We start from the raw sequence: 26,397 nt of genomic DNA, 5'->3' as shown, positions 1-26,397 counted from the left end.
GAGGGAGTGGCAGCCTTAGCCAGGCCCTTAGGGCATAGTTGTCTGACCATGGCATGGCCTTAGCTGATCCATGTTCAGCCCCATGCTGAAAATGAGGACCAGGGTATGGCCTGCTTGATGGGTATGGCCAACAACAAATTACGAGAGCCCTAGCATTGCCATGGTTGACACTGGTCCAGCCCATTTCTAGAGGGTGGTAGCTCAGCATGGACATTAAAGTCTCCCAGAATTAAAAGTCTAGGGAACAGTAGTATCTGTCCTCAACCTCCTCTAGCATGGTTGGCAGGGCATCTAGAGGTGCATTGGGTGCACAGTACACCAACTAGATGGCCCCACTCTCAGTTGAGGTCCACTAGAGGCCTACACATTCAGTTCCTGGGACTGACAGAATTGGAAGAGCCCTGAAGGAGAAAACCTCTCCACTGCATAGTCCAAGACAGAGAACCCAGCAGGGGCTAGCTCTTCAAGGGAGACTGTCACACCCTCCCTGACGCATGTCTCCATCACACATGCCAGGTCCACAGTGTTATTTGCAAAGTAGTCTTGCAAGATGTGGGTCTTATTATTAATCACCCTGGCATTACACAGCATCAGTATTGGAGGTGGGTTGTTCGCCTTTGCCTCCACCCTAGTGTCTTGAGGGATGGGATGGAGGTTGGAAAGGATCCGAACATAATGTGTGAATGAATTTTCCTCTGGACCAGGTTTTCTGAACTTGGGTTTCATGAAACCCTGGAATTTCTTGATGGCCCTGGAAGGGTTCCCTGAATGGGTGGGAGTTAATTAATTTTTAATATATTTTTTAAATCTGTTAAATAATTATTGGGTGATATGACCATGTATGCTCATGTTGACCTGCTCCCCCCAATGGCTGATGATAGGCCTGGAATGGTAGGGAGGGGACGTGCCCCAGATGGGCATATACACAGCCTTGCTTCCTAATAATATTCAGCATTTTGCATCACTTCTGGGATTTCTTGAAGCCTAAAGAATAATTCAGGGGGGTTCAATGGTAAAAAAAAAGTTGAGAAAGGCTGCTTTGGACAGTTCAGTTATAAATGATGGCACTAGTTCAGCAATAATACAGTCTCCAGCCAAGAGAGTCAGCAGCTGCCTGCTTTCACTATCTGACTTTTTACACATCACAAAATGAGATCTGGGAATGCCTGTGACTGAGAAGCAGTTTTTGCGAGATGAGAGGTCAATTAGCTTGTTCATCAGTGCACATGCTAAGAAGTCCTACTGTGCATATCCTGTCACACAGATAATTTTGAATGTTTATCTAAGCTATACCACTAGCCAATGAAGCTCACCTGCAACATACCATGGTTGTCACTCAGCATGGTTTTAATATATAAGCCATGAAAGGCACATTACTTCAAAAAGCAATGGCATCCAATATTTGTCAAAATCTTACTGCCGTAAATGCCATATTTGCTTTAGGGAAGAGAATGTTGAAGGAGCCAAAGGTCACCTGGAAACCCATTGGCAGGCACCATGGCACCCATGGGTGCCACATTTGGGGATTACTTCTAACAGAGTATGAGGAATGGGCCTTGGTGGATTTATTTCTGCAACAGCAGCCATTTCTCATTGCTGTATATAAGTGCATCTTTCATCTATACAATCATGCCAATATACAGAGGTTCTTTCCTTTCCTTCTCAGAAGAAAGAGCCTGTCACGCTGGCAAAGAAAACCAACAACACTTATAACATTGTGGGAACGACATATGCCCTCAACATCACCAAGGAACCAGGCTTGCCCACCATTGCCAAGAGCGCTGGTGCCACCACAACCACACCCGCTGCTGTTGTTGTCCCTCCTAAGGTGCCCCGAATGGAAGAGAAGCCCCCTGAGAACAAGAAGACCTACAACAGTGTCAGCAAGGTAGACAAAATGTCCCGCATCGTCTTTCCTGTCTTGTTCGCCATTTTCAATATGGTGTACTGGGCTACCTATGTAAACCGGGAGTCAGCCATCAAGGGCATCATCGCCAAACAATGAGACAAGGCACATAAAACCTTCCCTCTGCTCATGTGAACCAGGCGGAGGAATCTCTGTGGGGTTCCTTGATCACTTGGCTGATTAGAGATTCGTTTTCTCTTTTTTCTGATTTTCTTCTGTTGAGTTCCTGACTCTCCCCCACACAAACCAAACTGTGATTTTACAAGGACCTTTAATTTCTTCTGTTTGGTTCTGTTTGTATTGTTGAGGAGGGGGGAGGTTCCATGGGAAAGTGTGCCTCTAACCTGGTGAATCTAATGTCCACCTTCCCAGCTTCCCCTGCCTGCCCCCTCCCTGGAAGCTGGCTGCCTGCCCCTTGCCTTCCATGCTAATTCTGCTGAGGAGAGCTGAGCTGTTTCTCTTCCCAGGCCTCCCCTGCCCTCTGATGGACTGCCCTGGTCATTCCAGTTTTCTTTCTTGCAAGCAGAAGTCCTCTGGCCCCTGCTGCAATCTGGTCAGCCAGGCTAATGGTGACTAATCTGATCAGGCTTGGGTGCCTCAGAGAGAAAGAAGTTCCCTTTGGGAAAGCAAGCAAGCTCCACTGGAGGGCTGTCACAAAGAAAGGGGTGGGAAGAGGGAGTCGAGACCTCCTAACCCGGAAGTGCACCAGGCTGGGCTTGGTGCAAAGTTCTGCGGTTGTTAAGTTCAAATATGCACATCAGTGATTCCGCATGAGCAGGCTATAGCACTCAACTGGCAAAGGCACCCTCTTTAGCCACCTGTCGGCAGTATTACATTGCATCCCTTGTTCTCCTCGGGGTGCTTAGGAAATTCTCTTGCTCTGGACTTTGTGGTTCTGGATTACCCGTTCCAGGTCACAAGGTGGCATCTATGCATTATTCCCCTGCCGATGTTATGAACTGAGTTTCCTGATGTCACAAAGTTAGCTGTGCAGGCACACATTGCAGCATTCTACCCCTTTGTGTCTTTTTCTTCCCACAAAACCTACGTGCACATTGAAAAACAGCCATGTGCAATGGTTTATTGAGAATGCATTTATGCATTTGTATGCATGAGTACATCATTTTGTGCATGTCCATTTTGCCCTTTCATGGAGTGTCCGTAGTCCATACATTCTTTTAGGGGCTTTCAGATAACACAATAGCTCTCTCTCTCTCTCTCTCTCTCTCTCTCTCTCTCTTTCTCTCTCTGAAGTGGCCCCAGGAAGCCCTCAGTTAACACAGCTTGGGCTGGTGCTGGAGTCATGCTGAGCAAGTCATTCTCTGTTTCCCCAGCTGTAAATTTCCCTTTGGGGCAGAGGCAGGCCACAGATGCAGAAAAAGCTGCCATCTTTTGCATATTTTTGCAAAGGAAGGAAGCAAGGCTCTTGTTGCAATTCTTTAATTTTGCACTCACTTTCCCAGAATTAAGTATTGTGCACTTCCTGCTGGGGCTCATTTCATCCAACCAGATGTTGCCCATCCAATGGCTTCTTTTGTTTCCCCTCTACCTCATCCCATAATACCAGGCTTGCTTTCTTGCACTCATGCACTCAAAAGGGGGCACCTTGAGATGCATCATGAAGTAGCTGGTTTAACACACACACACACACACACACACAAAATTAGCATGAGAACTTATTTTATCTAGCACACTTTTGAGCTATGCACCCTCAAAGAAGTTGACAGATCAGAATTTACAATATACAGCCAATCAGAATTTTGGAAAACAGCACCAATAACAACTTAGAAAGGTGTGGATGTATGCGCTGACATTAATTTCACCACTTAAAAGCTAGTCTGGTAATGGAGAAGGGGTGTTTGAGTGTGTGCATTCACTAAAGAGACAGAGAGAGATTTGAAGATGGAGAGCATGAGACATTGACTGTCTTAATCATTAATTATTGCATTTATTTAGAGAGTTTGAAGCTGCAGATCTTAAAATATCTGGAAATAGCTTTCCCCGTAACTGACCCTACTACCTTTAATAAAGGAGATCCCTGTAGGCCTCCCCTCTAGAACCTCTCTGCAATGGGATGTGCATACACATTCTGGCATAACTAATTATGCATAAATAACTTTTTTTAATGCAACACTAGCTGAAGCCTCTGAATTTCCCAGCTTCGGCTCAGGACCTGAAAATCCACGGGAGGTGGAAACCAATTTGGGGCTCATGTCTTCCTCTGTGCAGATCATCCCCAAAGTATTTCAACAGAAGTAACTGATCTCATGAAAACAACTACATTCTAATGCAAAATATAATCTCTGGACAATATAAATTACATTGAACGCAAGCTGCTATGTAAGCCTTGCATAATCGCCAGGCTGTCTGGGGGATTGATAAGCGACATGTTCTAAAGGGCTGCAGATGCCCATCCCCTTAATCTGCTTTGAGGCGAGAGAAGCAAATTCCTGGGCCCATCGCAGCTTTCCTGCCGTCAACAGATGAGTGCTGCATGCTATCTTTTGATGTCTGCTTAATGTGTCCCCTCTCTAAATTATTAAACGTGTAAACATCTGAGGTAAACAACCTGAATGCATCCAGCAAATCTCATTAGTCTTGACACCGCGCCACCCAAAAGGCGCTCCTGCCATGAGTGAGTCTCAGGGAGCACCCCGACACCCACCCCATCTGTCCCATCCAGAGTCTCTGACATGCTGTGTGGAGGAAAGGGCTCAACTGGAATTGGGGGTGCTGAGTTCCAGCGCATGTTTTCTGGGTGACTCTTTGTTCCACCACCTCCTCCTCCTTCTCCTCCCTCCCACATTCCTGGTCTGCCTTATTCAAAATAGGATTTTGCGGCAGTGAAACTGGCTTTCTCCACGGAAAGAGCTTGCTTTCTGGAATGGAAGCAAAGCTGTCCTGTTTTACACAGGTCCAGGGCGCTGCCTGAGTCGCTTTGTGCACGAAATCAGGCTTCTTCACACCATCGTAGACCTCAGCCGGAACTGAAGGAGCTTCCTCTGTCAAGTCTTCTTCCTGTAGGTGGCCACCTTGTCCTTTCCTCTCTGTGCTATCCGGCCCTTGGCTGCAAATATCTATGCAAAGATGTTCTAACTGGACTTAGGACACAAAGAGCTCCCGAGCCCATCTGAAGCCCATCTGTTTCACTTCCGTTACTTCCCCCACAGGTGGGTGAAGGTGCACGGGAGCTTAGGAGGCAGGAGGGGCACCGCTGGCATGTCCCGCAGAGATCTACCTTCCCTCTTATCCTCACGGACTGCCGGCCAGCTCAGGCTCATGCTGACGCCTGTGTCTCCATCCCTCACTTGTTGCAACAGAGCTGCTGTTTCTTTTTAAAAAATTCTCTTGCCAAGACTCCCTGCTTCTTCCTACTCTGCTGAATGCTTGCCAGGGAGCATTCGGTGGTCTACCAAACAGTGGAAAGGCTTTTCTTACCTGCTTTTAATAAGGATGGAGGGGAGGGAGGAGAGGGAGATTAGCTGCGTTGGCAGCAGAGGCTTACAGTGCAGTCCTATGCAATGATTACTTCGGTCGGCTTAGACTGGATCTACCTTTCATAGAATTTGAGCTTTCCTTCCTAGGGATGCAGTCAGTAATTTCACACTCTTTTTCCTAATCGTCCCCCAGCACACTGCCTGCCATTTTCCATATATCTTTAGATAAGACTAAGCAGTTCGGGGTTTTCTTCCCCCCAGGGGATGCCTCTTTCTTTGATTCCTTCAGAAAGAAATCCTTCCACTCCCTCCAGCTCCACTGGAGAAATACAACAGCATCGTAATCTCAGAGTTCCCACTTTCTTCCTCACTCAAACTTATAAGAAGCGACACTTTTTGCTGGCACGCAAATAAGAAGCTCTGTGAAAAGTCTCGGAGCCGCAGGGCCAATAAAGAAGGTGGCAGTTCTACTTCCAGTTCCCCAGACAAACACAAAACCACACAGTTCTCCGTGAGATGTTGTTGTGTTTCTTCATTAGCAGGAAGTTTGATATCTCTGAAGGAATTTATCTGTTTTCAACTCCTCATCCGTAACAGTGGTTGGGGCTCTGCTCTGGGGTTTTGCTTTCCTTCTTCAACTCTTATCTTTGCTGCTTGCAGGGTTTTTTTTTTGTGATATGCAGCAAGAAAACTTTGTGAGCACAAGAAGCATAGGAAGTTTGGTAGAGAGGCAAGCCAGACGGGACACTGGGCTCTTCACCTGGGAATGCCAGAGGGGAAGAGTACAGCCGATTTACAATAATGATTACTCGATTTTCACAAAGGACGTAGTCACCTTCAAGCGCAGCACGCCCTGCATTCACATTAATGATCTGTTAATCTTTGAAAGCTGTCAGTGTTTTGAGTGGACAGGTTAGGAACCCGAAGGTTGAGCTACAAGTATAATTTGAAAATACAAAGACTTATTACAGTAAACGGCACAAGTCAAAAATGTAAAACTTAGAATAATTCACAATTGTATACCACAGGGGTAGTCAACCTGTGGTCCGCCAGATATTCATGGACTACAATTCCCATGAGCCCCTGCCATCAAATGCTGGCAGGAGCTCATGGGTATTGTAGTCCATGAACATCTGGAGGACCACAGGTTGACTACCTCTGGTATGCCATATATCATTTCACAACTACACATGGAACTGAGACCAAACATGTTTCGACCCAAAGGGTCTTCCTCAGTGGTCTATAGTTTTAAAATGCTCTAATCCCTAGAATTCTGGGGCTTGCTAGGTGGTAAAGAAGGTCTGTACGGTGCTGCTCCAATTAATCTAAAAATTGTCTGATTTGGAGCCCATAGTTTAAAATATAATCCCAAAAACCACCACTCGCTGCATTTGCCCCGTTCTCATTCAACAGTGCATTCTCATGTGTTGGGTAAAAAAGGGTATTTTGAGTGGATTCATGTCTGTGCAATTAGCATTATTTGGCAAGATGGTTGGCCAAATGGCCACTGCTGGCCCCTGTTCAGGATGTACCCTATAAATATAGTGTAATGCTTACCTTAGGTAGTTGTTATATTCCAGACATTCCACATGATGTCACCAATATCCAGCATCCAAGCAGCAAACTGCTCGCTACATCCACCATTTTAAAGTGGAATTTGGGAAATCACATAAAGTGGATTCCCCAACCTATGTAGAGCGACCTACAGGAGAGCAACCAGTGGGCCACCAGCCAAAGAAATATATGGAGGCGAAGAAGCGCTATCTCTGCCTCCAATGTCCCACCCTCACACCTCCCTCCCTCTCCCTTCTTCAAGGGATGGGAGTTTTTTTTTAAGTGAACTGCCTAGAGCAATGAAAAGGCATACAAGCATGTAGGCAAAGCCAAAAATAAATTTCTCCCAAAGTTGTCACACAAAGCATGCTTCTCTAAAGTTCCCACCCCCCAAAAAAGATCAGGAACGAGGTTAGTTTTCTTAAGTTTCAAGACCTGTGATTCTATAATGGGTGGCATTCAAAAAACACTATGTGCCTATGATTAGATGCATAGGCATTTCAACAGAGAAAGTTTGCATTTTTTAAAGTGACATTGCAGGCCCTTTAAAACATTGAGAAAGGGGATTGGTTGCCTTGCTTGATTGACAGGCAGAAGAGAGTCATGTGTACTTTGCTCTCCTCCACCATTTCAAGCAGGCAATGTGAAGTATAAAAAGTGCAAAAAGACAGCAGACAAAAACATGACAGGAAGAAGGTGAGGAGTGGCCGGAGGCGCGATTATATTTAGAGCTACATCATTATGCTAGCGTAACGCTATTTTTTTATATGTGCGGAAATGTCCTCAGAATTTACAGTATTAAACTACAATTCCCAGACAGCAGTGCAAGAATGTGCAATGTATTTGGAAGCCAGTTTAGAAAAGACAGCTTTTCAAGTCAGGTGGGAAAAAAGGGGAAGGTTGTAATCTCCTCTCTCCCAAGTCATGAGAATCAGGATAGTCAAGGAAATCGCCAGTTTTGTAAGTTAATTTTTTTCTGTTAGATGGGTTTGGCAAATGGGAGAAGGGAACAGGAACAGCAACAAGAAAGAGACTAGCATGGACCAAACATTTGTAATGTAGTTTAAAACAATTTCAAGCACTCAATAAAAGGTTCTCTTTTTTTAGTGCGATCAGATTATGACTCAAGCACAAGGATATCTGAGAATCACTGCTTTTTACAGCTTTCATTCAAGGTCTGAAATGATTCGTGGGAATGTGACTTCAAACTGTCAGCTATGGTAACCTGTCCCTCCCCCCCCCAAAAAAAAATTCAAGGGTAGCATAGACTGATACTGAGGATAAGCAGCAGGGAAGATAGTTGCATCTATTGAGACCCATTTAGGAGATACCTATGTTCTGGACTTCAGTGGAGATAAAACTTCTCATCTAGTCTAGCAAAGCAATGTCTCAAAAAATGCAAAAGAAGCTACAGCAGAAGACTTTGAAAGGGATAGAGACACTTAAGACTGTCAAATAAGAGGTTTAAGATAGTAATACTCTTAAAAAGATAGAGCTGCTTCCAGGACAACAGTGTTAAAAGGATAGACTTGCTGCTAAAGGGAAAAGAGTGTTAGAGTGGAGTGTTTCTTAAAGGCAAGAGCTCCTTTAGTGGAGAAATTGGTTTATGGGATAGAAGTCTGTAAGAAGCTTGGAGGAAGTTAATTTTTATTAAATGTTTGCTAGAGCATTCATGTCAAAGGTTTTTCTGCATATGAACTTTAGTGTGCAACATCTCCATGCTGTAACTGGGGTTTGGGCTGGCAATAACTCCACATCATGGAGTTCTGATAGGTAATTAACCACAGATGTGGCATGAGTGTGTGAAGGCAATAAGAAAAGACAGATGCTATGCTGGGGATTATTAAGAAGGGGACTGAAAACAAATCAGCCAGGATAAATCTATGGTGCAGCCTCATTTGGAACAGTGGGCAAAGTTCTGGTCACCAGACTGCAAAAAAGCTATTATAGCACTAGAAAAGGTGCAGGAAAGGGCAACTGAAATGGCATAAGGGGATGGAGAACCTTCCCCATGAAGAAAGGTTAAAGAAAGGTTAAAGAGGTTGGGGCTCTTTAGTTTGGAAAAATGATGATTGAGGGGTGACATGACAGAGATTTATAAAATTACACACGGGACAGAGAAGGCAGACAAAGAAGTACTTTTCTCCCTTTGTCACAATACAGGAAGTTGTGGGAACTCAATGAAATGAATGACTAGCGGGCTTAGAACAGATAAAGGGAAGTAATTCTTCAGAAGGTGTTGGACTGGACGAGCCATTGGCCTGGTCCAGCATGGCTTCTTTTATGTCCTTATGGCCCCAGTCAAGGTTTTTTAATAAAAGCACAGCATACTATGATCAGAAGAATAATACACAACACTAACAATGCAGGCAAAATTGACAGATCCAACTCAGAAAGGTTTGGCCAAACTAGACACCACATTTATCAAGTATTCACCAGAGGGATTGCAGCCATACACGAACTGCAAGTTTCCCAAGGGAACTTGGTTAGTAGAGGCAGATTCTGGGAGAAGGAAGGAAGATTCTGGGAGAAGAAGGAAGACCTGTGTCCCACCAATCCCATGACACTATTTTCCCCAACCCAAAATGAAGTTAGAAGAATGTACACAGCATATCTTCTCTGCAAGGTTCCTTACCATCATTTCTTGGCTTCCCCATAGCCTTTCCTTGCCCATTCATTCTGCTGTCTTGTTGTCTCCCCCCCCCCACACATACACCCACACACCAATCTTCTAAACAATAACTGAGATGTGCACATTTTGCAAGTAAATTCAAAGATTTGGGAGAAGGGTGGTAGGAGGCTGGAATCATCCAAGTTGACCTAATTTTCAGTTGCACTGCTGTTCTAGTTCATCAGCTGAAAGGGAAATCTACAGGACAGAGTCCTGGGAAGAAAAAAAAGGAATAGGAAATTGATGCTACCCATGTGACAGGAAGGGATACAACAGCATTATTAAACATGCACATCTCAACTATTGTTTGGAAGATGCGGGGGGTGAGACAGCAGATTGAATGGGCAGGGAATAGCTATGGTGAAGACAAGAAATGATGGTAAGTAGCCTTGCGGAGAAGATATGTCGTGTACATTCTTCTAACTCCATTGAAGTCAATGGACATAGGGCCAAACTACACATGAAATTTTTCATGAGTTCCCAATGGGATAGGCAGCCATATGTCACCAGTGAGTCTCCAGTGGCAACTCCATATAATAGTGCTGCAGTCAAGTTTATTGTATCTAGCCATTGGCCATCACAAGTGAAACAGTATACAATATACAAATAAACACAGATATAAATATTAAATATTATGTTAAAAGTACCATGAGAGCCGTAAAACAGTTAATTACTTTGGTTGAATCTGAATTATACACCGGATCCAAGCAGGATTCAGAAAGGGCTGTGGTAACACTGACCAATGCCAAATCCTTGTTCAACTTGCCTACACTGGTAGAAACGGGATTGCACTGTTGGTTCAGAAGAATGGCTGGTATGGGCAGGTGAATGTAGAGAAAGGGGGAATCAGAAAAGGCAAAACTTTAGAAAGATTTAAAATTAATGTGCTCATTTTGAATCTGTCGAAGAACAAGACGCTGATGGAGACCAAGCATGTTAAAGGAGTACAAGTTGATCAAAATAATGGGCAAGAAAATTAATACAGGCTGCAGAATTAAGTACTGAAATCAAAGGTTTAATGTGAGAATGTGAAAAACCAATCAGGGGAAAATTTCAATAGTGAAGTTCTACGATGACTAAGGTCTGTACAAGAGATTTAGCAACATCAAACATAATAAATGAATGGATTTTTGAAATCTAAAGACTTTATTTCTTCTGTGACTAGGAGGGGAAATAAATGGAAGGATCAAAGGAAGTATTAAGATCAGAAACCAAAGAATATTAGTGAACAGTGATATAACTGATACAGAAAAAAATCACTGGAGACCTTGGGGTAGTCAAACTGCGGCCCTCCAGATGTCCATGGACTACAATTCCCATGAGCCCCTGCTAGCGGTCGCTGGCAGGGGCTCATGGGAATTGTAGTCCATGGACATCTGGAGGGCTGTAGTTTGACTACCTCTGCAAAGTTAGATCCCAAACTTGGGTTTTTTTCAGCGGGGGGGATGGTGGAAATCTACAACAGTCATAAAGAAAATACACAAGAGAAATGGGACAATCATTGTGAAAGAGGGACTGGTCAAATTTCAATTAATAAGGTTAAGAGTCAAATGGCAGGAAACTGATCCAGAGGCATGCCTAGAGAAGAAAAGTATGAAATCTACTTTGGTAAGAAAAGCTAGAACAAAAGAAGAAGGAAATGGAAGAGGCAGGAAGAAGGATAAGGAACTGCAGGAGTAAAAATATGACATATGATGAATGACAGGTCTTAATAAAATATTCAGGAAACTTGAAGTAATGATAAAAAGGAAGGAATGGGAGTGGGGAAAGATCATTGAAGGCAGAAAATAAACAAGGGGAAAATGAAGACGATTATATCAAACTAGAGAAAATTAGGAGCGGACGCAGCAAGAGACAAACAATTGCAGAGCAAGTCCAAAACAAGACTGAGATTTTTCTTCCTTGTGATCATTTGGTAGCGCCAATGTAAATGAAGCAAACCAAGCAGGGGGGATCTTGTGATTGAAGCAAAAAGATCAAGGAAGAAAAAAATGTGCAGGTTAAACATCAAAGAAAAGAGAATTTTTAAAATGGGGAGGGGGGACAGAGGGGAAGAAAAGAACAAAAATAATTTGTGCAGGGACCAGGCAGCTGGAATTAAATGTGTTGTGGAGCTAAAATGCACATGTTTTGCAAATGTTTCCTCTCCCCTTCCCAATGAAATGTGCCCCTCTTTTCCTTCATTGTGAGAATTGCAAGGATGCAGGTGTGGAAGGAATAAGAAATACTTTTCTACTGCAGAGGCAACCAGATCCATGTTCCCTCTCCCTGATCCAGCAGTGTGACATTCTGGGACAGAATAAGATAGGGATATACATTTGAATGGATAGAAGGATGGATGGAAACATCCCTATCTAGAAGTGTCTGTAGATGTGGATGTTGTCCATCCACATAGTGTGTCTTTCAGTGGAGTGAGCCTCCAAATGTACATCCCATCCACATTCTGCCCCAGGTAGTCACACATAACTATATGCAGTTGTAGTGCTGGATCAAAGCAAAAGTCTTGGCAATAGCATCAATTTTCTGGGCTATTTCTCCTCTTCCTGGTCAGTCTTAGGGCAAGGGGAAGGCTTTGTTTGCCCTCCAGGATAGAACCAAATCTTACTTAAGAGAAGCCAGGTAGGATCAGGCCAATGGCTCATATGGTCCAACATTCCATGTCATACAGTGGCCAAAAACCAGGTGCCATTGCACTTGAACATGTGCCATCTGGGCCTCGTGATTTGTCTACCTCAGGGGTGGCCAAACTGTGGCTCGTTAGATATCCATGGACTATAATTCCCATGAGCCCTTGCCAGCATGTGATCCCACAGAGTGGTGGGGGCTCATGGGAATTGTAGTCCATGGACATCTGGAGGGCCACCATTGTCCACCCCTGTTCTGTATGATGATAATTCCAGATTGGTAGCATTTTTAGTTTAGGGATTTGGATAATATAGCAAAGTTTTGCCCAGTGATACTGAGTGCAGTAAATAAATATCCAAAGAAGTATATAGCGGGGGGGGGGGGGAAGTAAACTTGTATTTATTCAAATAGATCCAGTTCGCATTCAGGTTGCAGGTGAAAGAAGAGAAAGGTAGCCTAACCTAAAGAATACTTTCCCTATCACAAATGGCCAGCTTGGCCAGCATCATGGGAGTATGAAGGCACTGCATCTTCAAAGAGAGCTGCGGATACATTCATCCCCATGGAAGGCCATGTGCAGAGAGAGAGGACTAAGCGTGTGAGAGAAAGGAGGGATCAGAGGGCATCTCCCAGGTTAAACCCACAAGAGGCATCCCCTCAAGGAGATAACACCTTATATGCACTGAGACCTTTCTCAACTTTTTTACTTCAAGAAACCCCAGAAGTGGCACAATGGTGCAGAATATGGTAGGGAAGCATAGCTGTGTTCACTCCCACTGGGGACCCTTCCCCTTCCCACCCCCTCCAGGCCCATCATCAGCCATTTTGAGTGAGGGGAGGTCAACATGACCATATATCATCATATCTCCCAATAAATGTTTAGCGATTATTAAAAAATATATTAAATTAATTAACTCCCACCTATTCAGAAAACTCTTCCAGGGCTGTAAAGAAACCCCAGGGTTTCACAAAACCCTGGTTGAGAAAGCTTGACTTGGTGTGATATACTGCACACACGCCAATGTCCACGCGTACTAAGTCCTTCAAAACAGTCTGTAGCGGCTGAATAAAGCAAAAGTCCAGAGACACTTTAAAGACTAACAGCATGTATTCCAGCATGAATTTTAGTGAGTTAGAGCATCCAATCAAGCGAGATCTGACTCACATAAGTTTATGCAGCAATAAATTTGGCTAATCTCGGTTGGACTGCTGTTTTAATTGTCTACCGGCTGCATGATGTCATCATGTTCACCATATGAAACTTGATTGGCTGGGATCACATAATGATGAATTCTTTTCAAGGTTTTTCTTTTTTTAAAAAAAAATGGTGCTTAAGCCAGGGCAGAGCGGGCACATAATAGCTGTGAACTGATTTGGCACAAAAATCCATGAAAGAAAAGATTGGGCCAGCCTTTGAACCCATTCCTCAAAATGGTGGCTTCTGCAGTAAAAATTGCATGAAAATTTAATGTAGCACTACTTAAAATCATTAGTTGATAAAAGAATGGGGGATACACTCAAGTCACAAAAAGACAGCAGTGGGTAAGGACAAGATCTAAGAGACAGCTGTAAGAGTGTTGGGGGAAGAGAAGAAAATCTTAGGATTTAGAGAGAGAAATCATCACACAGTAATTGTGAAGCTACATTAGCTTGTCTATTAAAATCATTACAGGGCAAATATGAAGAAAGGAAGATGGAGAGGTGGGAACAGGGAGGAAAGAAATCCTTGTGATATGTAGGCCATGAAGGAATGGCCAGGTGCAAAATTGAAGGACAGACCAAATGAGCAGCCCAAATTTCACATGCAGAAATGTATTAAAGATGGAAACTAATTGTGATGAAAATGGGAAATCACCAAGGGAAGTCCAATTTCCCCTTCTGCCTTCCACAAAAAAACATGTGGGTGGGAGTTCAGGAAGAGACCCATGGCCAATAACATTTTATACGAGAAAGAAAGAAACTTCATTGGAAAGACCGTAGAACTGGATACAAGTGAGGAGTGAGACACAGAAGTCAGAATAGGTGAGGAGGATGAGGAAAGCCAGCATTTGAATGCACCACATTAGGCAAAATGGAGAAATTATGAAAAGAAGCAGTGAGATGCAAGAGGGGGGGGGGGGGGAGGTACACAGCAAGGGGACGACAAGAACAGCCCATCTCCCAGAGTAAGGACGATCCACAGGAGAAACAGAGTCTATTCTAACATGCAGCTGGACTCAGTTTTGTGCAGTAGGAAAAAACAAGTCCAAGTAGAAACCAAGGCTTTGTGCAATTGCGTACCTGTTGTTTAATAAGTTGTGAGGTTTTTTTCTCGATAATAGATGAGAAAGAATATAAGGCAGCTGGGGAGGGGAAAGCAAGATGAATACTGCCTTCATTCCCCTGTCACTTCCCTCCTTTTTCCTGATATTCCTCTGTAATTTTTCTTCTTTCTGGCTAGCAAAAAGCTCCAGTGGGTGTGCTTGCGGGGGGGGGGGGGGTGGAAGCTGCTTTTGCATTGAGGGAAAAAAGAATCAACTCTGGCATGAGCAACTCTACTAGCTATAACAAAAATGTACCCCCCCCCCGTACACACACACACACACACACACACACATACATGCACACACACAAAATAAGAATATAAAAGAGATCAAGATGCTCTGATAGCTTCTTTCAGGCCGGTTCCACTTGAGAATTGCCCTTCAGCGCTTGCCTCCGAGGCAACAAGGTCTTCATTTTGGCCTCTGGGCAGGGGAGGGGGTTAAAGCAGCCGCCATTCATGAAAGCTTAAACACTTTAGTGACGCCAAATTAAAACAATCTTTGTGAGTATATGAAGCTAAACTGGAAAGAGGCCGTGACTTGGTATGATATTGATGGCTGCAAGGTATAAATATTTAGTGCTTGACCTTGTTATTGTTCAGGCAGCCAAATGCTACAGGGGTTCTAATTTTGTAGCTCATAAATCCTTTGAGTTTAAAGGGTGAGGGGGGGTGGACATTTTTCTTCTAGGGCAGGGGGGAATGTCAGGATTTTTGTAATGTTTTCCTCTGTGTGAAAAAATGAAATTTAAAAAAAGTAACAAAGTGAAAGGGCCTTTCTATACAAGGTAGAGGATAATCAGATTTGCATTCATAGTCAATATTTGATGCTTCAACCAAGGACACTGCTAGGAGTGCCACCAAGCATTGGTCAGGAAAATTGGTCAAGGAGGGACACTGGTTTTACTGATGCCACCTTTTTATTAGCGAGCTGAGCAATGGGGCACTGCTGAAAATGAGAATGACTTTCAGACCTCTGAAGACTGAGCAGATGTCCCAGCCTCTGACTCATATTGCCACATTATGACACAGGACACGGGAAGTGGCCATTTGGCACTTTCATCAACCACTTGACAAGATCAAATCAAAATGGAGAGTTCTCATCACTGGACACAGGAGCACCCCCTCCCCCCCCCCCAAAAAAAAAACAGGGACCGCCCTCAAGAAAATTCAGAATTGCCAGAGGATTCCTACATTAGTGCTGCCCAGGGACATTTCATCCTGGCTACATCCAGTCTGTTCATATAGCACATTTGGAAACCTGACTGGAATGGGTCAAGGACTGAAGTTTCCTCCAAGAATGCTGATATTTGGTCCCCAGCAGCCTGTTCAACTAACTTCTCCAGGAACTCTAGGTGCGGAACAGGGCAGTAGTTGTCAGGCTTCTGCAGGTCCAGGGATGGTTTTTTGAGCAACAGGGATACCACTGCCTCTTTTAATCCTTTCTGGAATTCTCCCATTGAGAGAGAGAGGTTGATTATTTCCCAGAGGGTGGCTCGTATTCTTATGCCCCTTGTTTTTAGGAGCCACGATGGGCATGGGTCTAGTGGGCAAGTGGTTGACCTCATTGCAGTTAGCACCCTGTCCACTTCAGCTAATGGGAGTCGTCTGAAGTAACTCAGTGTTCTTTCCACTTGCCATGGTGACTAAATGGCTCCTCCACATAGAAAAGCAGTTAATATAAGAATACCAGGAAGCAACACCAGATGGCTTCAGGTTCAATTAGGGTTGCCAGCTTTCGGTTGGGAAATATAAGGAGATTTTGGGAGTGGAGCTTGGGGACAGCAAGATTTAGAGAAAGGAGGGGCCTTTGCGGGATATAATGCCATAGAGTGCACTCTCCAGGTAAACTGATATTAGTATTGATGCTGGCATTGATTATTGATATCTCGAGATCAATTGTAATAGCAGGAGAACTCCAACCAGCACCTGGAGGCTGGTAACCCTAGGTTCAAAGTTCTGTTTCTTGGCCCTCCAGGGCAACTGACTGGCTACTGTGTGAAGAAGAATGCTGTACTAGATGGACCACTGGTTATTATAAACCAGTAGGGATGCCAGGATCCAGGTGAGACATGGTGATCTCCTGGAATTATAGCTCACCTCCAGGTGACAGAGATCAGTTCTTCTGGGGGAAATGGCTGCTTTGGAAGGGGGACTCCACAGCATTATACTCCACTCAGGTCCGTTCCCACCCCAAATCTCACTCATTCCCAGCTCTACCCTCAAAGTCTCCAGGTAGATCCCAACCCAAAGCTAACAACCCTATGAACCAGTCTTTGTTCTGCTGTATTAATAAGGATGCCTCAAGACAGAAGTTTGCATTAGATGGCCTTCAGCCACAGCTCCCCATCTCTAGAAACTTCTTGTGCTAGAATAATATGAGAATCCACATCTTCGATCTAGGCCGAGAAATACACATTAGTTTCTTCCTTTTCTTGCAAACTGAATGCACAGATCTTTCTAGCCAGCCACAAGAAAAGCCAATTTACATCCTCTCTTTCAACCATGTTAATTCCAGGTGAGCAGAGTAACGGGCAAGAAAACATCTGACAGAACTGATTGATCAGGGAAGGCAACATTGGCTTGCTCTTATAGAATTTTTTCAGTCTCAGGATGTGCCGATGCTGAAGGAGAGAGATCCAGCTATGTCATGAAGATTTCCATGCAATAGTTGCCACAGCTGATCTCGCAGACAACACCTAGCAATTGCACCCTCATTTCTGCCTTAGCAATGGCTAGGAATAGCTGGATCATTGATACATTGTCCTAAGCATGGGTGGGAGGGAGTTCTTGCGTCTATCATCCTTGCCATGCTCCTCATTTGCACCCTATCTGAACTGGCATGTCAAGGTATCCTCCGCCATATAGAGACCATTATTCTGACCAGGAAAACAGATGGTGAAGCAGCGATTCTGATATAGGTCCAGTTATCTTATCCTGTTTACGAAACGCAACACAAAGTCATTGGCTCCTTGCCAACTTGAAATCTGCCTTTCCTCCTAAAAAGAACAGACACTGTGGGTTTTTCAAGCTCTGCTTTTATCACTTCCTCCTCTTTCTCAGTTTTCATATTCATATTTTCATTACCACCAACACCAACACCACTCCAAAAAAAGAAACAGGAAAAGAAGAAATCCAGTGTATTTCTTTCACACTATGTACATGGGTCTTTCTCATTTGATGCAGAGGGGCCAGAAGTCCATGACAGATTTAGTTAAGTCTGACACTTCCTCCCCGCTTCAAGAATTATTCCATTACCTGGTTTCTGCTAAGGACCTTATAATCTAAGATGCGTTAATACTGGTGGCAGGAAATGTAAGGCCCAAAGACTCTGCTTAGCTTAGCCAGACATGTCTCCTGCCTAGCAGAGCCTCATATCTGTGGCCACTCACTTGCAGGTTAGCCATTTCACGAGAAAGAGGAGGAGGAAGTGGTTTCCATGGGGAAGGGGTTGGCCAGCTGGATGCAACTTATTGCTCACCCTTCAACTTGGCATTTGACAACGTTGGAGAAAGAATGACGTCTCCTAAGTCCCTCACAGATTCCTCAGATCAGATGTCTGTGTGGGGTAGGGTCTAGCCAAGTCTCTAGATGGTGGCACCAGCCATTTTTATTAGCTGCAGTGCTGGTGTCCCATGTGGGTTCTAGCCATGAGTGAAGTACCAGGACAGTCCATCACAGCAGCAAGAATGTCCCCAAGAGGCCCTTATCCAACTGCCTTACGTTGTGTCCGCTCCCGCCTGGCCTCCTTGTGTTTCCTCTCTCATCTCACATGGGACTGTCCTTACTCAACTGAAGAGAGAGAAACAAGCCAGCAGTAGTTGAATGCATGACAATCCTCCGAATATCCCTCAGACCACAGCTGTAAATATTTTGTGATTAGAAAAAAGGTACATCTCCTCCTTTATTTTTTGGTTGTATTTTCTTTTTTTGAGCTGGCTGATAGCCACCTTCTTAAGGGGTGTAACTTATGGAAACTGTGACTCTCTCTCTCTTTCTCTTTCTCTCTCTCTTTCTCTCTCTCTTTCTCTCCTGTCTGAGATCGGTGTTTCGACTGCTTCTGGTGCCATGTTTAATGCCTGTTTGTATTCTGAATTGTATTTTTCAGCATCTGCTGGAGACCTCATTCAGCTGGTTTTAACTGGCAGGATTTTTAGTCCTGCATTTTTTTCAGCTCTTAGCTTTTTCAATAAGTTAAAGCAATGTAAACTGTTTTTGGGGAAAGGGGAAAAATAAATACTACTGCTACCAACTGTGGTAATGCAATGGAAAAGAAGAATCAGCCGTGGAAACCAGGTGGGCCAAACCACCAATCTGAGTGGATGAGGATCTTTCTAATCACGTCCTCCTCTTCCAAGATCTGTGAGCTGGGTCTGCCCGGCCTCCTTGCCAAAGTGAATCATATTGGCACTCACTCTGCACACACTCGAAATCCAACAGAAGCAAACCAATAAAATTCATATTTTAACAGAAAACTGAGCTATTTTTTTTCCTTATAGATTTGCACAATTGACACATCTGGTAGGCCACATAGGGAGATGATGCAGCTGTCTGACTGGAAGCGATGCGTAATTGTAACAGGAAATTAAAACAGAGTCTAGCGGCACCTCAAAGAAACAAAGTTCTGAGTTCTGACCAGATTGGGCTAGCCTGGGCTATCAGGGGCCAGATTCTCATACATGGTGGCTTTTGCAAGTAGCCTTATCAGGCTCCCAGGCCACGCTGCAGCTCTTAAGCTCTGACCCAGCTTCAATTGCCACTTTACACATATAGAGGAGGGGTTTTCCCAGTATGGGTAAACAGGCTGCAGACCACATCTCAGGAGTCCCTAGCTGCTACTGATATCGGTCCCTGAGAAGCGTTCAGGAGAGCAGTGGGTGCTTTCAGTTGTACTATGTACATGTCCTAGAGTCATCACACTCCTGCAAATCCTTCTAATGGCAAAAACACAAGGGGTTGGGAGAGCTCTTTTATTTGGTCATGTGCACCCCTATGCTTTGTCTGTTAACAATACCTACATTCCAGCTTTTTGCACAATGTACCACCTAAGTGGTTTACAGAGTATCAAATGCAAATATAATAAAACAATAACCCAAAGAACCACAATAAAACCCATTTCAGAATGTCTAAAACAGTTGACAGGTAAAAGTTAGAAGTCAGAAGAGATCAGAAAAGAGTCTGAAATAGCCACGACACTCAGGGAAATAGGTGTGTTTGGCCACCTTCACAAAAACTGTTGGGAAGCATGACAACAGAATTTCCCAGGGGAGGTTATTCCTATTTCTGATTGATGCTACTGAAAAGACTCAATAAGAATGGGAAACAGATAATCTCAGAGTCTGGGTAGGTTCCCTTGAAAGAAGATTCTTTTAGATACCCCATTTGTTAAGGGTAGAGATCAATAGCATTTCTGATAGCCGCTTCCTTCTTCACCAAAGCAAAAAACCAGGAAATTGTCTGGGTTGGGTGTGGGCAAGCAGAAATCAAATGCATAACCTACAGCTTGGTAACCGCAGGAGAAAAAAGAGCCCATCCCGCTTCCTTCTGGATCCCCTCAGAATGTTGCATCAAGGCCTTGCTGGCTGGCAGGACAAAACAACACTCACAGCTCCTTTACATGCGTTCAGACCACTGGTCTATCAACTCAAACTGGTAGTGGCTCTCCAGGGTCTCAAGCGGAGGTCTTTCACATCACCTGGTCCCTCATCCTTTACAGTGGAGAGGTTGGGGATTGAACTTGGTATCTTCTGGATGCAAATCACATTCAAGATGCAAAAATGGGGAAGGGATGGGGGGGAGGTTGAAGCCCCTTCCTTCTGCATGCCACAGTCACAAGCAGAATACAGTCCATGTGCATCCAGGAGGCACAAACTCACATCACATTTTGTAGTAGACGTGAAGACTTTCTAACATGTGAGACTAGTCCTCAACATCTGACACTAGGAGGTCACATGCTGGTCCGGACTTGAGAGGACATTAAAAAGGGAGAAAGTCTGGGCACACTCCCAGGAGTTATGAATTCTGTGGAAATCTTTTTCTAAGAATCTCCTGTGTCCTTGGAATGGCACGCCTATTGCAGGTATGGTGTACTTTCTCCTGTGTCACTTTAAAAGTTGACAAAACTTATTCCAACATAGGCTGCCTAAGGAGGTGGTGAGTGCCCCCTCACTGGAAGTCTTCAAGCAAAGGTTGGATACACACTTTTCTTGGATGCTTTAGGATGCTTTGGGCTGATCCTGCGTTGAGCAGGGGGTTGGACTAGATGGCCTGTATGGCCCCTTCCAACTCTATGATTCTATGATTCTATGATTCTATGAACATAAATTTGCATAAGCCAGAGCACTCTTCATCAGATACGTTGGAGTCAGGGGAAGAGTGTGCATGCGTGTGTATGAGTAGAGATGTTACAAAGAAATAAAGAGTGGGAGACATGTTACTCCAATTCACTAAGGCATTAGAGAATGCAGGGACCATGCAATGATACAGATGAATGAGTGGTTCCTCAGTGGAACAGGCTCCCTAAAGAGGTGGCAAGTTCTCCTTCCTTGGAGGTTTTTAAGCACAGGTGAGATAGCCACTTCATAGAAATGCTGATTCTGTTAACTTAGGCAGACTGTGAGTGGGTGGGCAGGAAGGGTTGTATCCATGTGTGGCTCTTGTGGCCCTTTCTTGCATGCCCTATTTTGGGATTGGGAGGCGAATTTCCTCCAGGCCAGACTGGCCAGGAAATCTGGTTTTGCAGGGGGAGGGGGGGCATCAACTGGACATGGAATTGGGCTCACTGTGGGTGGGCAGATAGTTGTGAGTTTTCTATATTCTGCAGGGGGTGAGGCTCGACCCTGGAGGTCATATGAGTCTATGATTCTATTTAACATTTGTTAAGGGTGAGAGACATTAGCGCCTTCTTCCCACTTCTCCCCCTATTCTGTTGCTGAAACACTTATAAATATAGCTGCATCAGATGGACACTCTTTGCATCTGATGAAGTGAGTTCTAACTAACAAAAGCTTATGCTGGAATGAATGTTCATCTTTTAAGGCGGTACTGGAATCCTGCTTGATTTTTATTCAAATGATAAACATGGCTATTACTCTGGAATTATGTTTGGAAATAGCATTAACACCTTGGTTGGAACATGTTCCGCCAATGGGAAACATCCTTACTGGAAAAGATTGTTGTGAAATTTGGGGGGGGGGGTGTTCTCTTTCTCCTGAGTTCCTTACTTGTCATTTGCAGGGAGATCAATGAAGGAGTGCTGCAATCTTCAGGAAGAAAACATTGTTTAGTTGGAGGAGAAAAGAGAAAGTGGAACATCCCTCGGTCCTTTTTAATTTGTTTATTTACTTCATTTACACATCACCTTTCTTCCCAATGAGAGTCCAATTGTGCAATCCATCATCTGCCTGACCGTGGCGTTCCAGGGGTCATTGCTTATAGAGGAATTACATGTAGTGAAGCTAATATTAGTAGATCCCCTACAAATTTGAATTTATGAGACCAGTTTGGGATTGAATTACACACCCAAGGTATTATAGAGACTGAGTTATATTCAACAACCAAAAAACATTATTAGAGTATTTTATTACAACACTGAGATTTAGAATTCACTGATGAAGAAACCGAAAATGGACATATACCTGGGAATCCATTTTGAAATTGCTTTGGATATTGTGAATTTGGTTTGAACATTAAATCACTTTGCCAACGCCAGCTTGAGACTTTTTTCTTCTACTGTATTACGGCTGACAGGTCTTCCTCTGTTGCGTGGCCTTCCAGGGAGCAAGTGTGGCCCAGCATTGAGGTCAACAACAGCATCGAAGACTGCCTTTGGGGTGCTCTTCCATTTTGGAAGTTTTTGCACTGGGGCAGCAAATGATGCCATATGAATCAGTCACATTATTGCTTTGCCGCACAGCAAGCTCTGTCTGGATCAGGGGTAGTCAAACTGCGGCCCTCGAGATGTCCGTGGACTACAATTCCCAGGAGCCCCTGCCAGCATTCACAAGCTGCCAAACATTTTGGAGGGGGAGTTTCAATTGCTGGCTTTTTACCTGCAAAACTGCCCTTTCTCAGACAAATGTGTTTGGTTTGATTGTTATCTGTATTTATTGAACATCTGGGTTTTAAAAAGCTTGTTATATGGGGTAGTCAAACTGTGGCCCTCCAGATGTCCATGGACTACAATTCCCAGAAGCCCCTGCCAACAGTCGCTGGCAGGGGCTCCTGGGAATTGTAGTCCACGGACATCTGGAGGGCCGCAGTTTGTCTACCCCTGGTCTGGATCCATCAGACACAACACCCCTTACGTGAACTAGATCTCAATCGCTTGGCTGAATGTCATTCCATTTCTTCTCATGACTGGCAGAACCATTGGGCCATCAAGGACTCAAGGTTGCGTGGTGACAAAAGTCTTGGTTCCGTATCATAGACACCTATCTGCATGTGTTCCAGCACTGGGACTTACAGCCTTCGGACACAATTGTCAACAACAGCAAAACTTAATTGCTTCACAAAAGTCAGGCTGGTCGCTAAGAAGTATGCTGAACTGTACTGAAGTGTTGCCTGAAATATAACCTTGCACATCACATACATGCTGTTTGTTGAGAATACAATTCTTGGCAAACAAAGCCAATGCTTTTAGTCTCGCTATCAAACTTCAGGTAGGGGCAACGCAGATTCAGGCACCAGACGACAGCTTGTGTGAAAGTTCTGACACATCACTGCCAGTAGGGAAAGGCAGCTCCCAGCCATGAGCTGAGAGCATTGGGAGGCTACTGTTCCAGTCTCCACTGAACTCTTGTGTACAGTTGCATGGGATGTTACCTCAACACAAGGAGAAAAAACCAAGAGCAGGCAAGCAACCGGTACTTATATAAGCATGAAGGATGTGTGGAAATATTACTCTCCAGGCCTGGTAGACATTTTGTAGTCCACGATGCAAATCTATTTCTTTGAGGACCAGGTAGTTCGATTGTCCTGACCTACTCTCCTTTTCTATTCAAAACCCCATTGTTTTCGGAAATGAAACATGTACCGTGCTTGGGTTCCAGCTGGTCATGGTGTCCTTTGAACAACAAATGGCTTGGGCTGACTAGCTGTGTTGTCATGGCAACTTCTTGGCTATGGAGGCCCCTGCAGGTGAGATGGGAAGGGACCAGTGGAGTGTGGGAAAAGGGGCTCCACCACAGTTTCGGAAAGTGAAATCCAAAGCACTGTTCTGCAGCCAGTTGGAGCAGGAAATCCCTCTTTTGCCCTGAGGGAACAGGAAAGAATTTCATTCCCTGGAGAACTCTTTATGTTCCCAGCATCCTGAATACAGCAGTACAGATGAAATTAAATGCCGGTTTGGGCATTTGTCTGGTGGACTCATCCCACACAAACACAGGTGATGCTTGGAACCTCTTTCTCTGCGGGAACAAGTATCTGGAACAAAAATATTCCCCTGCTGACAACCAGAGAACCTAATTTTGTTTTCTTTAGTCACTGTTAGTTAATATGCTGCAAACCTCTTTATTAAGGGCTAAATCAAAGGTCAGAGGAAATGTAGGATATTCTGATTAGACTAGGGGCCAAGCCCATTGCATTCAGGAATACAATGGGCACTAGATTGGGGGGTGGAGTGGAAGAATTCTGCGGACAGCCTCTCCCTCCCCCAGGACCTGGAAAGGCAGCTGTTAGGGAATTCACCGGCAGGGGAAGTTCTCACTCAGCAGGGATCTACAACCTCCAAGCCTCAGAGGGAAGTTGAAGGAGGAGGGGGTGGTCAGGGGTGGGGGACGGAAGGTGATTGGCTGGCTGCTGGACAGACAGGCAAGCCGGTTGGAGGAGGATGCACTCAGGGGCGGGACAGCCACCCAGATTGGGTGTTAAGCACTGAGTGGCACTTAAGCCACAAGACATGCTCCTCCTCCAAAGCCTTACCAGAAATATTAAGTGGAACAGATAGGAGGTAAAAACACTTTATGATCCAGTATTCTAAAGAACCTACTAGGTTGTGGACCAAGTACAGAAGTGTCAGCAGATTTTGAATACAAAAATCTGAAATCAATCAAATCATTTCAGAACCAGAACAGAAACAAATGGTTATGTCAAACTTGCCGTGGCTGATATTTCCTTGGATCATGTTTACAGTTCTGGTCACTACTAGGAAAGTTACAGTGGATGAGTGATACGGTTGTGAATGTGTAGGGAGCTGGACTAAATGACCCAGGAGGTTTCTTCAAACTCTAACATTCTATGATTCTATGATTTCTCAAGCTACGTACACCTAAAGAGTGAATTTTATAAATGAGTGAGTTCTTTGGCTGTGGAACTCACAGCTGGTTGGGCCTTGAGAGTCTCTTCTCTGTAAGGGAGAAAAGCAGGAAAGAGGATTGCTATTTAAGAGGGCCAAAGTAGCTGCAGACCTGGGCCTAGTCTGCACACAATAGATAATGCACTTTCAATGCACTTTAGAAGTAGATTTTCCTGTTCTGCACAGAAGAATCCAGCTGCCAAAGCACATTGAAAGTGCATTATCCTATGTGTGCAGACTAGGCCCTGGTTTTGACTAATAATGCTAATACCAGGGGAAATACAGATGAGAGGGAAAATGAGTCTGGGAAGTATGCAGCATCCCTCGAAGTGTTCCCTGGGGAATACCCTCAAACCTGAGCTGGTGGAAGAGGGAGCCTTATGAACTTCAGTCACATTAACAATCTTCCTATTTCATGGCCAGGAGCAGAGTTCCATGACCAGAACAGAAGGGAAGAGAGAGGCCAAATTGCGGAACTGCCAGCAGTCTGTGCTTCTAATGAAACTCCACCACTCCAGAGGCCTAGCAGAACAGTGGAACAAATTGATCACCTCACTGTGACACCAGCACTTTGCTAATTGCAAGATGATGGGACTTGAGTGTTCAGCCAGGACAACGCAGGGTGGCTATTTCTGTGTGACTTGGATCCTGCCCTTTTCCCAAGGAGTTCAAAATTGGCATTTAAGCCTCATTCAGAGGGAAAAATTTGCCCCAGGGTTTGCCCTGTGAGCTTTGCAGCTAAGCAGGGATTTCAATCAGTATATCTTAATGTGAACCCAGTGCTCTGGCACAGCTGTGGTGAAATGAGCAGAGCAGGAAAGGCTGGAGGCTATAGAGCAGAGCAGAGCAGGAAAGGCAAAAGGGACTACCTTCCCAAGCTCTTCTCTCTGTGCTCCCCCTTGCAAGTGGGGGCACGTTGGCAATGAACTGCTCTTGCCTTTGAGAATCTCTTGACACTTACCTTACTCTCTTTTAGGCGTCATGCGAAAACCTTCCCTTTTTAAAAAAACAGAGGCTTTTGAGGGATTTTACTCTTTTTAGCTGTTCATATGGTATGATTCCACTCTGAGGACTGCTTAATAAATATCATTTTTAGGCTACTGTAAGCTATTCATATGCCCCCGCTTAGTTTTATTGCTTGGTTTTCACACAAAAAAAACCCTTATGCTGTTTTGGTTATTTTATTGTATTGTTTGCGTGCCACCTCAAGCTGCTCAAAGATTTTCTAAATGAACAATAAATAGCGCAAGACTCAGGAATCACATACACAGAGGGAATCAAGAGCAAGAAGACAATGAGGCTGGATCAGATTGCTGTTTATTTACTTATTTATTTATATTTTGCCTCATTCTATGCTTATAGCCAAGATCACTTAAATTCCATGTGGTGCCACATGACAAAGGAATTTCATTTCTACTATGGTCATTTTGCACTCTTTTACTATTAATATTATTAATAACAATTAATTGATATTGATAAATAATTTCAAAAACAACAGGGAGGAGGAGAACAGGAAAGGAAAAATCCTTGAAATCCAACAACTAATAGAAAAGGTGGCAAAGTATAAATAAAGTAGGAACACAAATATAACAACAGGCCCCTGGAGAC

General features: G+C 44.2%; 1 protein-coding gene across 7 annotated transcripts in view; it reads left to right on the top strand.

Moving 5' to 3' along the window:
- The window catches only part of LOC143822371 (gamma-aminobutyric acid receptor subunit alpha-3-like), a 78,258-nt gene extending 52,651 nt beyond the window's left edge, over positions 1 to 25,607 (top strand). For 2 of the 7 annotated variants that reach the window (XM_077307414.1, XM_077307415.1), the window contains exons 10-11: positions 1,667 to 1,888; positions 25,213 to 25,607. In XM_077307414.1, coding sequence (XP_077163529.1) covers positions 1,667 to 1,888; positions 25,213 to 25,350 — 360 coding nt within the window. In that variant the 3' untranslated portion in view covers positions 25,351 to 25,607. Of the gene's footprint in view, positions 1 to 1,666; positions 15,853 to 21,731; positions 22,118 to 25,212 lie in introns of those variants that run through there. The other 5 variants (XM_077307416.1, XM_077307413.1, XM_077307418.1 and 2 more) reach the window with 3 other exon arrangements.
- Positions 25,608 to 26,397: the final 790 nt, after the last annotated feature.

The sequence above is a fragment of the Paroedura picta genome, chromosome 13 (assembly GCF_049243985.1).
Source record: "Paroedura picta isolate Pp20150507F chromosome 13, Ppicta_v3.0, whole genome shotgun sequence".
Taxonomy (NCBI): Eukaryota; Metazoa; Chordata; class Lepidosauria; order Squamata; family Gekkonidae; genus Paroedura; species Paroedura picta.
Note: the sequence above shows the minus strand (reverse complement) of the source record. Positions and strands in the feature narration are given on the sequence as shown.